This window comes from Carassius gibelio, chromosome B7 (genome assembly GCF_023724105.1).
Source record: "Carassius gibelio isolate Cgi1373 ecotype wild population from Czech Republic chromosome B7, carGib1.2-hapl.c, whole genome shotgun sequence".
Lineage (NCBI taxonomy): Eukaryota > Metazoa > Chordata > Actinopteri > Cypriniformes > Cyprinidae > Carassius > Carassius gibelio.
In genome coordinates this window covers 12,389,815-12,406,569 of record NC_068402.1, presented here as the reverse complement: position 1 = coordinate 12,406,569, position 16,755 = coordinate 12,389,815, and the positions used below count along the sequence as shown (strand labels likewise).

At 37.1% G+C, this 16,755-nt stretch overlaps 1 protein-coding gene across 5 annotated transcripts in view; it reads right to left on the bottom strand.

Moving 5' to 3' along the window:
- Positions 1–16,755, bottom strand: part of plekha7b (pleckstrin homology domain containing, family A member 7b) — a 144,606-nt gene that overhangs the window by 82,115 nt on the left and 45,736 nt on the right. For all 5 annotated transcript variants that reach the window (XM_052562385.1, XM_052562386.1, XM_052562387.1 and 2 more), the window contains exons 6-12: positions 14,809–14,920; positions 12,897–13,001; positions 12,488–12,560; positions 11,993–12,093; positions 5,942–6,117; positions 1,972–2,412; positions 739–1,273 (exon numbers count right to left, since the gene is read on the bottom strand). In XM_052562385.1, coding sequence (XP_052418345.1) covers positions 739–1,273; positions 1,972–2,412; positions 5,942–6,117; positions 11,993–12,093; positions 12,488–12,560; positions 12,897–13,001; positions 14,809–14,920 — 1,543 coding nt within the window. The remainder of the gene's footprint in view (positions 1–738; positions 1,274–1,971; positions 2,413–5,941; positions 6,118–11,992; positions 12,094–12,487; positions 12,561–12,896; positions 13,002–14,808; positions 14,921–16,755) is intronic.

Here is a 16,755-nt window from a genome sequence, read left to right as displayed (position 1 = left end):
GTACTTTTAAAAATTTATGAATACATTTCCAAAAAACAAATAAAAAAACTGTAATATTATGAAGTAACATTACAATTTAAAATGACACTTGCATAATTTAATATATTTAAATTTTTAAATTCATTCATTTTTTTTGATTAATGTAATGAAACAAAAATAACAATTTTCTCTAGCAGATTTTTAGATTCTGCTGTATATTTTTTGTTCCATCACTGCACACAGACTGTATGTTTTTTTGTTTGTTGTTGTTGTTTTTTCTATCTGGTTTTTGACAGCTTCTGAGAATCTTTCATTTGGAGGCATGTAATTAGTGAGTTCACACGAGTCCTGACGTATGCAGAGCAGAAATGGTAGTGACAGTATGTTAACTTGTAAGAGACACAGAGGCTTCTATGACTGCTGTCGCGTGTGAATGTGGCGCTGGGAGCGGCGCTCTCATGTGGGGGGTGTAGCTGGCAGATGCTACTATTTGTCACACAAGCATCTTCTTCAGCGACACACATAAACAAAAATGCTTTCTTTCAACACACCCTCTGCACCTAGGAATCAAGCCCTGAGTGAAGACTGTGTGAATCCTGTCACAAAGTCCAAATCAAAGCTTGAGTAAATGGAAACTCGGTTTTCCCATAACCCTTAACGCCTTTGGTAGTCAACACTTCTGTGGTCTGAACAAAGAGAAGAACTCGCCACAACTAATTTGAAATTGTGAGATTGTGTGAACTGCTCCACGTTCCCTACCTTTGAGATCTGGGAACATATTCCTCTGGGAGAACCCAAACTGGGAGTGTCCACGGTGGAGAAGTCATCCAGCGGACGCACCGTCACCCTGTCTGCGGGCGTGTGGGGCCTGCGAGGGGACAAGGACTTTGAGGGGTGACCGTGTGGGGGTATGTCACATGGTGATGGTGGCACAGATATGGATCGTGGCATTTCCAGAGTAACTCTGAAGGCAGATGTGTCCATGTAGTCAGGGCCGGTGTAGATTGGTGCAGTGGGGCTTCCATGGCGGAACTGTTGGCGCTGCTGCCATTCGTACAGTTGCCACACCATGCCTTCTTTAGTGGCCATCCGCTCATCAGTGGACATACGAAAGTGACTAAGCCGGTCGTGGGCGTACTTGTAGTCACTAGGCAGGTTGCGGGGCACTGGTGGGGAACTGCTTCCGGAGTGGTGGCGAGTGGTCTTTGGCAACGACTGGTACGTCTCCATCATGACGGACTTAGGCTGGAGAGGTGGTGTCCGTCTGGGTAGGGTGTACTCAACAGTGGGATGGCTGCAATTTTGCATAAATAAAAAGTTATTTTTCTGTTAATATTCTGTCCTTCCCACTGTCAGTTAGCATTCATATGCTATACACGGTATTTATATAAAAACATTATTTTTTTAATGCTATATTATATGTTCTATTATTATAGGTATGTATATATGAACTGTTATACAAACTATAATAATATTAATAATACAAATATGAATTATTATCACTATGCTAATAAACTAACAAAAATGGAAATATATATATATATATATATATATATATATATATATATATATATATATATATATATATATATATATATATATATAATGAATATAATAAAATTATAATTTATTAATATATTACAGATATAAGTTTAAGTGAAAAAACTTAAAGCTAAGGAATTGTTTTGCTGGCTGTTTTTCTGCTAAAATGCAGATGTAAATGTGATTATTGGATTTTTTTTAATTTTTTTTTACAAAAAAATAAATAAATAAAACCCTTGCTACAACATGAAACATTCCCTTTAATATTTAGTGTGTTTACATCATAACCACTAGTGGGAGCTCCTTCATAAGAAGAATCTATATGTGAACTGAATCCTACAATGGCTAGAGTTCCCAATGTTACATCATTTAATTAGAGTATTACATATAACCCTGTATGCTTTTCCAACATTTTTTCCCCTTATCACAGCACAAACACACAAAACTGACCTTTTGGGGTCTCCTTTCTGCACCTTCACCCAGTGCTCAACCTGAGCCAGCGCAGTTTTCCTTTGCACCTTTTTCTCTGTGTCAGTACGGGGGACGAGACCCCTCTTATACACCACGTTCCCGTTCTGATCAGAAGGTATGGCCGAGGGGGGCAGCCCGTTCCTGTGAGTGGGCACTGTGGAAGGTGGGCGAGAATGGGCACCTGATTGGGAAAACCCTTCCATCTCCAACTCCCCAGAGGAGATTTTAACAGGATCCTCAATCAGTTCCTTGCTGTAAACGTAGCAGTCCTCCCCATCTCGCTCTGGCCTCAGCTCTGCCACCTCCACATGTACTGTCTGCTGGAGGCCCTCAGCCTGGGAGGAGCTTCTGATGCTGCTGCTGAAATGGTTGGTCTGGGGGGTTGCTTGCTGCTCAGATTTGAAGCTTCTTTCAGCTTCTCTGTGGATGTAAAATAATTATTTAATAGTAGAAAACAAACAGTTAATATTTGACCTTTAATATGAGATTTAAGACTCATTTCCGAAGATGAATCAGATCAGGAAACAAACAGGACAGACATGATTCTTGACTTTTGCATTAATTGTACAGTAACTGAATGTACAACTCACTGTACAGATAACTGACCTTGAACCGACGGTCTAGCTATCAAAATAGCAACATGACATTTCAAACATTTACTGTATGGCATTCTTTCTTCTGTAGAATATCAAAAGAAGAATTTAGCATAACATCCAAGCTGCTTTCTACTTCACAATAAAAACATCACAAAAGAAGCCAATGTGACTCATGTACTATTATATATACTGTATTATATACACTACTATTCAAAACATTAAGGTCTGTAAGATGTTTGATGTTTTTGAAATAGGTATCTTATGCTCAAAGTAACGAAAGACATGGTTACATTTTAAAATAACCTTTTTTATTTTATTTTAATATATTTAAAATTTAGTCCTGTCAAACGATTTATTGCGACTAATCGCATCCAAAATCAAAGTTTTTGTTTACATAATATATAAGTGTGTACTGTGTATATTTATTATGTATTTATAAAAACAAACACATGCATGTATATATTAAAAATATATATGTTATGTTTATATATTAAATATATTTAAATATAAAATAATATAATTAATCCAGCCTTCAGTGTCACACAATCATTAAAAAATAATAATTATAATATGCTGATTTGCTCATTAAATATTTCTTATCATCATCAATGGTAAAAACAGGTGCTGCTTAATTTTTTGTGGAAACAAAACTCTTTTTGAGGCCAAATGAAGACAGATTTGGTTTCAAAATGTTAACATTTTTTATGACATTTTTTATTAGACTTATTACTTCTTCCTTAACAGTTACTAATTTGACAAGATATGGCACAACTGATAAATAAATGTATTATAATTAATATATACCTATAATGTATCAATTAATTTAATTTCCTAAATTAATTTAAGGTCATCATTTCAGCTACTCGTTTTCTTACTAGATCAGCCTCAACTGACAAAAGCATTCCCTAATATAGAATTTATTTTAACAAAGCTTTTATTTAAAACACATTCATGATACATTTACAAAGGAAACTTGAAATGCATCAAAGGACATTAAAATTCTAACTGATAAAGGTAAAGTCATCATGTGCAATACTGTCAAGCTATCCCTAGATGGCACTGTTATATTACATTCAAAATCTCCCTCACACAACTCAAGGGCCTACAGAGGAACCTCAAAAGGGTACAGCATCACTAACATTGACATATCACCCCTCATCGTGATCAGACAGGTGATCAGGCATCAGATTGGCAAGTATAGCAAAACTGCCAACCATCCACATACTTGTGTAAAAGCTTTTGCCTACAAAATCCAACAAATACAGCCACTACACTAGCCCTACCAACCATAAATGACATTATAAACCACCTACTCTCCTTTTTGTATTGTATTGTACCATAAGAGCCCAGCTTTTATAGCTGGAGAAAAGCCCTAGGGACAAACCCTCTCTGCACTCATGAGGCAGCACACTAACATCACGCCCCAGTCTGAGTGCTGTGTTCTGGGCTGGTGGCCCACAATCATCTGGCTGCAGCGTGCCGCAGTGATCCTCCTCCCCAGAGCTGCAGTGTCAAAGGGTACACAACTATGGCACTGTGCCTCTGCACCAGCACCACAGCAGCAGAGGAGTGCGTACACCATGCTGTTTTTGCTGTACCCCTGATCTATACATCACATCAGACATGAGCTTAAAGGAATAGTTCACTCAAAAATTCAAATTTGCTGAAAATATACTCACCCCAAGGCCAATTCAAATGTAGACAAATTTGTTTCTTCATCAGAACAGATTTTTAGAAATTTAGCCTTTGATTACTCACTCACCAATTTATTCTCTGCAGTGAATGGGTGCCATCAGAATAAGAGTCCAAGAGCTGATAAAAAAACAGCACAATAATAACATTAAGAAATGAAACCAGTCCAAAATAGATCTACTGGATCATGTGGATTACTTGTGGACTATTGTGATGTTTTTTCAGCTGTTTGGACTCATTCTGATGGCACCCCTTCACTGCAGAAGATCCATTGCTGAGCAAGTGATGTAATGATCCATATCTCCAGAGGGTAAGCAAATCTTCATTTTTAGGTGAACTATTCCTTTAAATAACTAGTCCACAGCATTAATGCCATCAGTATTTCCAGTGACTTGAATGGCTATCTTAAAAATGATCCAAATACTTTCTAGGACAACAAATTGTCCCCATAATGAGTTTTCAAAAAGTAGTAGCAATTTCAAATACACAACCAAGTCAGCACAAAGAGCAAAGCTGCGGTCATCCTGAGCCTAGAAAATTACTTTAGACCACAAAATACTGCAAACCAGGCAATTTTTAGGTTTGTGCACGCTTTGAATTCAGCGAAGAGGTCAATTTGTGATGTTTAGATGCTCTTTAGATCCGTTATAAGATTAATGTTTTTATGCTTTGTGAATTCGCAGCTCAGAGTTTACCAAACTTAAAATTGAGTACCTGGCGAAAGACAGTTTTTTATTTTTTTTATTTTGCATGTGCTTGCCAGCCTCCCGAGCTAAATACAATGAATGGAGCTCAAACTTTGACAAGAATGAACCCCGACAGATGGCTGACATCATTGGACAGCCTTCACTAGATCAATTAAACTTAACAGTAGTGCAGAAACCATTTAGACCACTTTACTTCTATTGTGCATGAAATTATCATAGTTCGAAATATCAATCATCACATCACGTTACACACAGACCAAGGCAAAAAAAAACATAATATCAAAGAATTAGGAAAATAAAGTTTAAGTGACATTAATGAATGTTAAATAGAGGAAATTCAAGTGTGAGGGGAAAGCAGTGGAGAGAAAAAATATTAATATACTAGGTTATTATCTCAAAATGTCTAAAACTGTAAGCCAGTTCTTAAAAAAAATGAACTTTTGACTTCATTAATGTGACATTTTTCAGAGAAATAATATTTAAGGGAACTTTTAAGGACATCTGTGGGGAAATCTGTACAGACAAAATCCATAAGGATTTGACTGGACCATGAGGGAGATTATTGGGTAATATAATTTTCCTCCAGCCATTCACTTTTGGCCATGTCAGCAGAAAAGAAAAGTTTTTTTCAGAAGTCCTATTTATTAAAACAAAGTGTTTTTTTATGAATCCAACACAATCAGGAAGATTTATTAAGGCAATTTTTTTTCAATCCATCAGTGTGTATTATTTTAGATTTTTGCATTTTCATGTATTTTGGATGTTTTTATGCATTTGCTTTTTTGTACAAATACAATCACTGTTTGAAAATAATAATAAAGAAATAAATAAATAAATAACGTATGGATTACCCTGTTGTATTTAATGGAATATACTGCCCAGGTCTCTAGATACTGATCTTGTTTCTAGACACCAGCCCTGAGAAAAGATTTGCAGCAGCAGGAGGTGACTGACCTCTTCAAGCCATGGCTCTGCATCAGTGCAGCCTGGTTCATGGCCCGGATCCAGCCATTCATGTCCTCTTGTGTGTCAGCGCTGAAGAAATAGGTCCTCATGCCACAGTGCTCTGCCTGCGAGCCAATCAGAGAATTCTTATTGTAAATGTAGGAGCGCATCCCCGTGTGGCAGGCCTGAGGGAGAGACAGAGAGAGAGAGGGGACCATCAGCTCTGACCATACATAGAGGTTGCACACGCACGCGAAGCACCGGACCAGCGGGCCCCAGTATTGTTGTGACAGCATCACTGTAGCAAGTTCAGAAGTCATGCTCAACTGGTCTGTTTATTTTGTTCATCATAGCTGAGGAAACGGCCTTTAAGAAGATTACCAACCAATGATAACTACATTATCATTGTTACAAATACTACCATGCAATTCAGTCAAATGATCTGCACTAGCAGTCTGTACTGTGCAAGCATTTGAGATTTTGTAAAAAAAAAAAAAAAAAAAAAAATGAATTCTTAATTGTTGTACTGCAGTCAAACTACGCTTCAGAATATGGAAGCCCATTATGCCTTATAGTATAAAAGCTGATAACTGTCAGAAAGTTTTAAACAAACTTTGTGAGACAGAAAGTCGCATTTGAGAGATCTACAATACAGTAAAAAAAAAAGAATTGGGTCTGTAAGTTTTTATAATGCTTATAAAAGAAGTCTCCTACTCACCGAGGCTGCTTTTATTTGGAAAACAATAAAACAGTAAATTAAATATTATAATGTAATAATTGAAAATGTTTTAAAATAGCCATTTATATTTTAATAAATGTGATTCTTTGGATTCTTTGTCTAAAAAAAAAAAGGTCTAAAGAATAGCAGTTATTTAAAAATTGAAATCTAATTTCAAAATTACTAATCTTTACGGTCAATTTTGATCAACTGAATGCATCCTTGCCTAATAATAATATTAATTTCTTTCATTAAAAATGTGGGAAACAAATATGGGACATAACATTTTGAGGTCTAAAATTCTAAAGTTTACAGCTCTAAAGAATAAAGTTGTAATTGGAAGAAATTAATTTATAATGTGGACATCAAGTCGCTATTTTGAGTTAAAACATCAGTAGCCTTTTACTTTTTTTAAACCTGAGGTAGAAACAGGCTTCCTTAAAATAAAAACCCATCAATGTCAAGAACTCAACATTGAATATCTGAACCCCGACCTTCAGTACACAGCAAACACATGATAAATCAATAAACTGAGCTGTTCCTGCAGAGAGGAAAGATGATTGAAATTCTTTCCTACTTATTTCACAGGAATATCATATAATTTACTTCAGCAGAAGTTTTACACACAAGTGTCTCTGACTGTACATGCCCTCCCCCTCTTCATTTGGTTATCAAGTGTACACATAATTGTTCAAATACTTTTCGGGTCATTTGCCAAACACACCACACAAATGTTAAAAAACACAGTATTAAAGACGCACACAAATACTTACATGAACAAAGCCGTTAATTCTCTTACTCTGTTTAATGCCTAGGGTTAACAGCCCCCCCAGCTAAACTAGCTCCATGCACCTTCTGTTCACTAAATCTGCTGCTGCTAAAATGCAACTGTTTGTCTAATCTCTCTGATGAGGGTACGGCCACCACTCACACATCTAAACGCTTACAAACAGAGTCCAGCTCAGCACTTTTTCCAGTCCCACCCTGACCCATTCAGACAGGCGGCAGACCGTCCTTACCACCTCTACAACAACAAACACGCATAGCTTACATCTGCTAACACTGACTCATTCTGTAGAAAGTCAATGCAGAGGCCTCTGGGCTACATCGAAGGTGCCTCTTAATTCACAGTTTGACTTGCACATCTCTTCTGCCTCTCCAGGAGTCTATTATCCCTCCTGTCACACACTAATGACTGAAGCAGCCCCTCCAATATCCGATATCGGCATCTGAAGTCTTCATATTATCCTACTGTGTTCTCATCTACTTTGTTGCAGTTCTATGTCTGATAGCACACATGCGTTGACTAGAGAAGTCTATGTGATGTGTGCGTTGTCATCTGAAAAAAATATCAGCAAACCCGAACACTCAAAATGATTGACAGACTGTTTAAACAACAGTGTCTTGCATTCCTCTGCAGTTTACAGACCCTAGGGCTGTCAGGGAGACACGCGTTATATCTCAGAATACTTGTTTCAGTGATCTGTAACTAAGGACGTAATGTTATTCTATGAAAAAATGCTTTTAGTTTAATATAATAAAATCTCCTACTGCCATACACACATCTACACATACAAATAGGAATAAACAAAATAGCAGAAAAGGAAAAATAAGGCACAAATCTCGTACCCATTCATAACATTTTATCATGACAAAGAATGAGAAATGGAAGACAAAACCTGGGTAAGAGAAAAGTGATTTCAGTGCCTGTTATAATATATCAAGTTTCAGCTGCTGAAGGAAAGCATGGCTGCTGATATATATGCTTCTCACATTGCTGTCTTTAAGAAGTTAATGACCTCAGATTACCCATCTAGTCCTGAGCTTTCATTCAGCGTTATCCCTCTAAGAGGGATATGCAGTAATTAATCAGATAAATTTGCTCAATCACTCAACTGCTTCAGAGGTTAAAGGAATATTCAGGGTTATTTACTACTTAATATCTATGGACGGCATCTGTGGCACAAAGAGCAATGTTCCTAAGGTTGTGAAAAATGACCAAAAACAGTTTAACTGTTATGTAAGCAGGGATGCCAAAACATATAAAATATAGAACTGTTGCAAAAGAACAGCTATAAAAAAAGTTAGTGTTTCCATTTAAGCTATGTCGGATATGCTTTCTTTATTATTATTTTATTTTTTTTATCCGAGGGACAAATCTTATAAAATCAAAGTAATATCCGTGGTATTCAAAAACATGCCACAAATGTTGTCCACAGATTATAAATTGTAAATTACGTGGAAAATTCCTCAGAAAGAAATTATATTTAAGTTAAACATTCAAGAATACACTGGATGCATACATATCCTTTGGCTTTAATGTCTGTGAGAAATTCACATTTGGTTAAAAACATACATAATAGTACAGAATAACAATTCAGATGTGTTATACATTAAAAGTTTGGGGTCATTAATTTTATTTAAAGAACCCAAGCTTTTGACCAGTAGTGTACATACAAAAAAAATGCTAATATAATATACATACTGTATATTTAACAGATGCACTTCATATTATAGCTACAGTACTAAAAATTAAAAAATGACTGAATAGCATGAGAGTGTAGAAATGTGTGGATGATAACCAACACTGGAAATACTGATGCATGTGATGAAGTGAAAAGAGGAATTAAGCAATGCCAGTCTGCAACAGTCCCTATCTTTACTATGAGATCCACACATTCATAAGGAAGAATCAGCATATCCAATATTCACATCGGGGAGATGAGTATGAAGACAGGATTGTCGAGCTGGCATTGCCTGTTCCTGAGGAAGCAGAATGAGTTGCAGAATGCATGCTGAAACACATCAATGCACATGGGCTATGTGCATTTTTCATCTGCCTAGGAAAATGCCATACAGGGATGGTGATGGAGTGGAGATCCGCTGATAGTAATGATGAATGGAAATTAAAGTACCTATTCATGCAAGAGGCTGACTCAGGAGACGGCCCTTCCACCAGATGCACCCGGTTCAGCTCCCATAATGCACCAGGTCACAACAGGAAGCAATAGGCCAATAGGAATGAGAGAATAAGTGTGAGTTGTGCAAAAACAGAGGGAGGGGAATCACGGCCTATGTGAAGAATGTTAACCAAAACTAGAAGATGTGTTGAAATGTCCCTGGTTGTGAAATATTAGTCAGATAAGCAGGGTGAGTGGAAACGCAATTAACATTAGAGGCAGCAAAGCTAAGCAGTAATACACCACTGGGAGAGCAGAAGTACAACACTCCAGAGAACAGGACAAGATGAGTAATAAACATCATAATATTTAATTGTTGTAGCTGAACAAAGAATCAATTGAAGCTACATTGTGAGTTCTTCTATGCTTGAATTCAAATGTTATATCTTTCCTACATGAAATATAGGACCTTTCATAACTTCATGCTTCAACTTCAACTGCATTCTCAGATCTGTCAACAATCAGTCAGTTGAACATATTCTTAAAAATTATTGATTGGGTATTCAGTCAGCACTGTATGTTTTTGATTCAGTAAAAAGAATTGCTCATACTCAAAGATGCAGATAAATTTATTGTTCTGTGAATTCTTGTGTGCAAAATCAGGCATTTCAATAGAAATTCACTTGAATTTAGCGTGACAGCCAAAGTTTACCCAATGCAGATTTCAGAACTGGTTCCAAGTTGTTCACTCGAATTTTCCGTGTAGACCCACACATCATATTTAAATAAAGAAATTAACCACAGACAGCTCTAAAGATATCTTAACATTACAGAAAATAAACATGCAAAAATCTTCACATGTACAATATGCAGACAAGCTAATTAATTGCTGACTAAGAGAAGACAGTTAGAGCAGAAAACATTAGATAAACAGAATACCTTAGGGTCGAATTCACATGAAAATAAAGCAGCCAGATGTTCAAATAGCTTCTGGCTAGTTTCACCGATGGAGATCTCCTAACTAACAACCTGCTAATTAACACCCAGAGCGCCAATGAGAGAACAGGGCCTCTCACCTTGCTCTGGTACATTACAGACTGTAGGGCAATAAGAGGGAGGATATTAGAAATAGAGTAGATGTATAATTAATCTGCCTGCTGGCACAATAGTCAAACAAATTCCAGCACTGGGGAATAATGGAGTTCGAACGATGCACTGTGTACCTATAGGGAAGAATGACTGAGCGGAGGAAATGAATAAACTACAGCAGTGATGGGATCAAACATTCCTGGAGTATTGTTCTTCAGAAGAGCCTTTGCTTCAGGAGGAAACTGAGGTAGATTAAGCCGAAACGCAAAGCTTGACTCACATTTAAAAGTTAGAGGTTAGCTATCAGTGTGGATACAAGGGTTTAAGCAAGACTATTTTCCAGAGCATTAGGTATAATATAAATGGTGTTAAGCCTTCTGGGATATTCTGTTCTTAAACATTATTTCACTGTCCGCCAGACCGCAGTAAACAGTGGGAGGAAGTTTGTGAGGCTCAGTGGAAACTCGCCATCAATAGGCCTCGCTCAGAGAAGGGTTTAGATAAAGATGTTGCCATGTCCGCTCTGTGAAAGAGAACAGGTCTGTGGAAAACTTGTTGAACGAGTCGGGCGGAAGCTCAGTGTGAATTCCTGTGAGCAAACAGCAGCTTCGGTGATGACAGCGTTGTGATAACAGACATCGAGGGGAACAGCGCCAATCAAAAAGAGATGCGCTATTCCAAATGTAAAGAATTAAGTCATGAGAGGTTGCAAGATACAGCGTTTTAACACATTTAAACTATGCTGGTGGATAAGACTAAGCTTAAAAAGCTCGACCTAATCAACACTATGATCAAAAAAAAAAAATTGTCAGTAATCAAATTCAGTATTTTTTTTTTATTATTTTTGCATTTAAATCAAACATTGCATATATTTCAATAATATAGTTTGTAATACAGTATAGTGATATAATAATATAGTTTATCACCTACACTGATAAGAATTTTAATAGTTTGCACAATGTAATGCATTCATATAAAATATGAGACACTTCTAACTTGGCTTGTTCTGAGGGTCTTCAACTCAATGACAAGAATATATTAGATAACTGTGTATAGGAACATGATGCTATTAGTTAAAACAAGCAGAGTTTTAGTCGAGTGCCTTATGAGTTTGTGAGCACCCTGAGAAGAAAAAAGCTTACTTAGTGGCCTGTGTGGTCAGAAGAGGGCAGAGAGAGGAGCCAAACAACTGCCACATTAATCATTCATCCCTGACTGCTGCCCACACAACACCACTGATAATAAGCCACAGGACACAGACTTCCTGAAGGCGTAGCCAATGAAGCCAGTGAGGGTGAGCCTACACACAGGAACAGAGTAGCATTAGAGCTCAGATTATCACCATGCTCTTACCTTAAAGGCATATTTGCGGCTGATGTGGTCCTCGGGTCCCACGGGGGAAATGACATAGCTAGGCAGAGGAATGCTTCCCAGAACCGTCTCCTCTCGACTATCTGTGAGCAAAGTACAAATGCAAGGTGAAAATATTTGAAAAGGGTTAAATTACAATTGAACGATGGTTAGTTTGTTTTTCGGCAATACTCTTTAACACAGATGACAGAAAGTAAGTGAGACTCCACTCTGCCCACCGAAATGATTAAAGATCACAACAGTGCTATACTTAATGTGAACTCTGTTTATATGATTATTAAAAATGATGTGTGCAAGCAATAGGGATAAAGATAGTAAATGAAAAACCTGCTTTTGCGTATTAAATTATAGGTACTCTCATAATAATGTATTAAAGAAGTTGAGTGTTTTACTTCTTAAACATGATTATTGTGCAATAAAATTAGAGACCTAAATTTAGATCATTGCAGCTAACTAAAGCGGAGTATTATAACTCACCTTTATAGTAAAACAGGCAGTAATCAGACAACACAAACCATTTCCTCTTCCACAGTCTCATGCCTGAGCTGTCCTGATGGTGGAAGAATAATAAATCAGCCCACAAAAACATTTTCAGAAAATTAAAGAAATCTAATAAAATAACAGACAGTTCATCATCCAACATTACTAATTACCAATTTAAATATTAGTATTAGCATTTAACTGAAGGCCCCTTTGTTAAGACTGAATATTTATTTAATATGCTATGTTGAATAACATGTTCAGTTAATCAGCTTATGGCCTGTGGGTCTCAGTTCATCATAAGGCCTAATTAAGAACTAATCTAACATCTGAACACCACTCAGTTCAGATCAAAATTAAGATTCTGTAATCACTCGCATTAGGGTTTCATTCTTGAGGGCCGTACCTGTTTGTAGAGCCATCCTCTCACCACCACTGGGACATTAGGGTTCCTTTTGATGGAATGGTCACGCTTGCCAAAGCAATGCACCTTCCCACTGGGTTTCAAACTCTGTGGTATTTAAAAGAAAAAAGAAATCCACTTGCTTCATTTGATTCGATTAGAATGCTGCATACACAGGCATCAGTAAGGTAAAGTGGCATTCAAAAGCATTTGGATGTTTGACTTGGTAATGTTTTTTAATGTGGTCAAATTGTCAAAAAAAAAAAAAAGTTCTGAGAACAATTTATGTTCAAGGAAAACATTTTTACTGCAGAATGCTTACAATAACAGGGTTTGTTGCGTTTATCAACCTTGATCTGAATAAAGTTCAATTTAATTGATCATTTGTCAGCCCAAATGTGCATTTATCCCAAATGAGTAATAATAAAAAAAAAAAAAAAAAAAAAAAAAAATTATATATATATATATATATATATATATAAATAAATGTGCGTGTGTGTGTGTGTGTGTGTGTATATATACATTTTTTAATTTTATTTAATTTAATTTTATTTATTTTTTTAAGCGAAACAATGACTGATGCCCACGAGGAGCCTGGTTTATTCCCAGTAAAGTGTGTGATGTCATGGTAAACCCTATATTATGGGGACACAATGTTTGACAAAGATGGCAATATCCAAATAGAAATTGTTTGGTCCCAGTTAGGAAACACGCTTATAAAATCTATTTATTTATTATTTTTAGATGCTAAACGTTTCCTGTGAGGGGTAGGTTTAGGTTGACATTATAAAAACCAATACGCCTATGGAATGTCCCCATAAAGCACGGAAACCCAATATGTGTGTGCGCGCAGAGATGAGGGCCTCTGGGTTGGATCGATCGGTTTGTGAAAGCTCATATGATGCTGACACAGTCCTGTCATTGACAGGGCAGCATCAAACTCTTTACCACATAGTGACACAGCCAATGTGTGTCTGGCCAGGCCATTAAAACTTCAATGTGTCAAAATGGTTTTCTCTAATAGGGAGAAATATCTGCATCTCTGCATTGCCATTACCAGTGAAACTTGAGAAATCTATGGATGCATGCCAAATGACTTGAGTGAATGAATGCACATCCACACAATTAAATGTAGATAGATATAAACACCCACTTTGGTATAGATATTAATTAAAATTATTTGTAATTAATTATATTTATAATACAATTGTATTTGTATTTCTATATTTTAAATGTATTAAATTTCCAAAGAAAAATGCTGAACACCCAGCCTGTGCTTGTCAGTTTGTTGACAGTTTGTCTAGTGCAGCTCATGTTCTTTAACAGATGGAAAAACTCTACATATGGCAGTGTATATTAATGCACTAGACCAAGACAGAGTAATAGGAGCACCAATAAAACAGTTCTGCTGCATTTACACCTAGAGTGTAACTGTGCCACACACGCTCAGATTTAATTAGCAGGAAGTAGCGAGAGGCATTCTGTGCATTTCTCAATCCCCTGCAGATGTTCTCTGCAGTATTACCTCATGACCTCTGCACAACGCAGCCAAGCCGCACAGAAGATTAAGCCCAGCTTCTCTGGTGCTAGAAAAATCAGTAAGCTATTACACCTTCAGCTTGGGTCATTTATCAAATTTGGAGGAATATAGCAAAAATAGATGAGGCCAATTTATTCTCCCTATTATCTATAAAAACATTATCAGTTCTCAATGATTTAATATGAGATACACACACACACACACACACACACACACACATATTAGTAATGGTGAGGCTCACTAGATAATTAGCCAGTTTGGCACTTTCAGGAACCGGAAGTGCTCTGTGTAAATGTTTGGCTTGATTGAGAATCAGTACTACTGCCACATTAAAAAAAATTTTAAATCAGCACTAAGCGAGGCTGGGCTTCTCACCCTGGATCCTGAGGTGGTGTCCGCAGGGGATGAGGAGACGGCGACAGAGGACTCGCTGACCATACTGGGAGGCCTCGGCTCTGGTGGTGGCTTGGACATGTGTAAATTTGCCCTGCAAGAGTTAGAAATAAAAGACACAATCTTTACCAGGAATTAAGTGTGATAACTAATACAAGTGAAATCATCAATGAAAAAGGTACATTTTTGTAATTTAATAGCCAACAAAGTAAAGCAGACCCTGGGGATGCATGCAAGTGTTCAAAAGAAGAAGAGACTCAAGTAACACATTGACAAACAAATTCCCTGAGGGCAAACTACTCAACAGACCAGAACAGGAGTAGTCAACAGACACTATCATAATTCAGCATTCACAACTCTACTGAGAGCATTAGATCAATCTATCTATCTATCTATCTATCTATCTATCTTTTTATTAATCTATCAGTCTATCCATCAATGTATATGCATATCTACATATTATATATTTATCTAACATTTATCTATGTACCATACAGTACCTATATCTATCTACTAGCCTACAGTATATCTACATACCTATCTATATCCACCTATAACTAGCAAAAAAATCTATGTATGTTGTGCGCAATTCCCTATAGCCTATATTAAATATTTGGAATATATATTTTCATATTTTATTAGGTTCTTTGATAAGGTTGCAATACGAAGGTCTACGTAGCAACGTAACTTGGTGATGTCCCCGATGCGCCTGTCGTCTCATAACCAGCTGACCCCGTGGGTCGGGACGGGGCGGGTAAATAAATTGTTCTTTATTTGCGGGGTGGGCTGGGACGGGCCAAATACTTACCTAAAAGTGGGACCCACGGGCTGGAAAAAAAAACGACCCCGCGCATCACTACTTGCAATCTATATCTATCTCAGCGTATTTACCAGTTTAAAGGGAGAAACAACATGAATGAAAGGGAACTGTCTTCAGAAAGATTCAGTTGACATTTTTTCATGTTATTTCCATATAATGCCTATTGGAATAGTGTTTATCAGTGGAATGCTGTTTTGTTTACAGGGATAAACATAGTAACCATTGTATTGCTACTTGTCCAAAAGCGCCATCTAATTTCAGAGAATGAATTTGCATTTTTTATTCAGCACGTCTGCTGCTTTTGTTGCTTTCAGTGTTGTAAATTTGAAAAGATTGTTGTACTAAATCACTACCTATCTATCTACCAAGATACCTACCTACATATCTACCTATCCATCCATCCAGTTACTTATCTATTTACCTTCCTACATCTATATATATCCACCTACCTGCCTAGTCAGAATAGGGTTAATATCAATTGTAACAGTGCCTCATTCGGAAACTAGAAAAACCCCATATTTAGCTCATCTTGTTGTGAGCACCCTGTGGTTGAGGAGAGCAGAGGAATGCACTGCAGCTGAAGAATGCAGGGTGTCTGCAGAAGTCACATTACAAGTCACGGTCTCTACACTCAGTCGAACTCTGTATGAGTCAAACAGTTCCACTGGAATTACAGTAAAAAGAGTGTAAACACTCATATCAAAAGTGTTGTTTAAATAGGTGTCTAATAATAAATGATTAACCAGATGTTTGTGAAATGCCAGAGCCACAATCACTGTGATATAAATGCCTTAATGCCAGGCTGCTTCCTGGAACTATTTGGGTCCATTTTTCTTTCCATATAAGGAGAACTGCATAAAAAGCTGCATTGAGATTCAGGTAATGCTAATGTAAATCAGTAGAGAGAAGAGTAGAACAACAGAGACATGAGGGAGAAGGGGGGAATAGAGGACATAAGAAAGTTGAAACAAACTGTCAGTGCTGCCACTGCAGGCAACAAATAAAAAAATTCTTCCAAACACTGTCAAAGAGAAGTGTCAGATTCAGAGACCGCAGGGAAAGGTATAACCTAGAGCGAACGCCACCAGAGAGCTGCACCGTTCAACCAA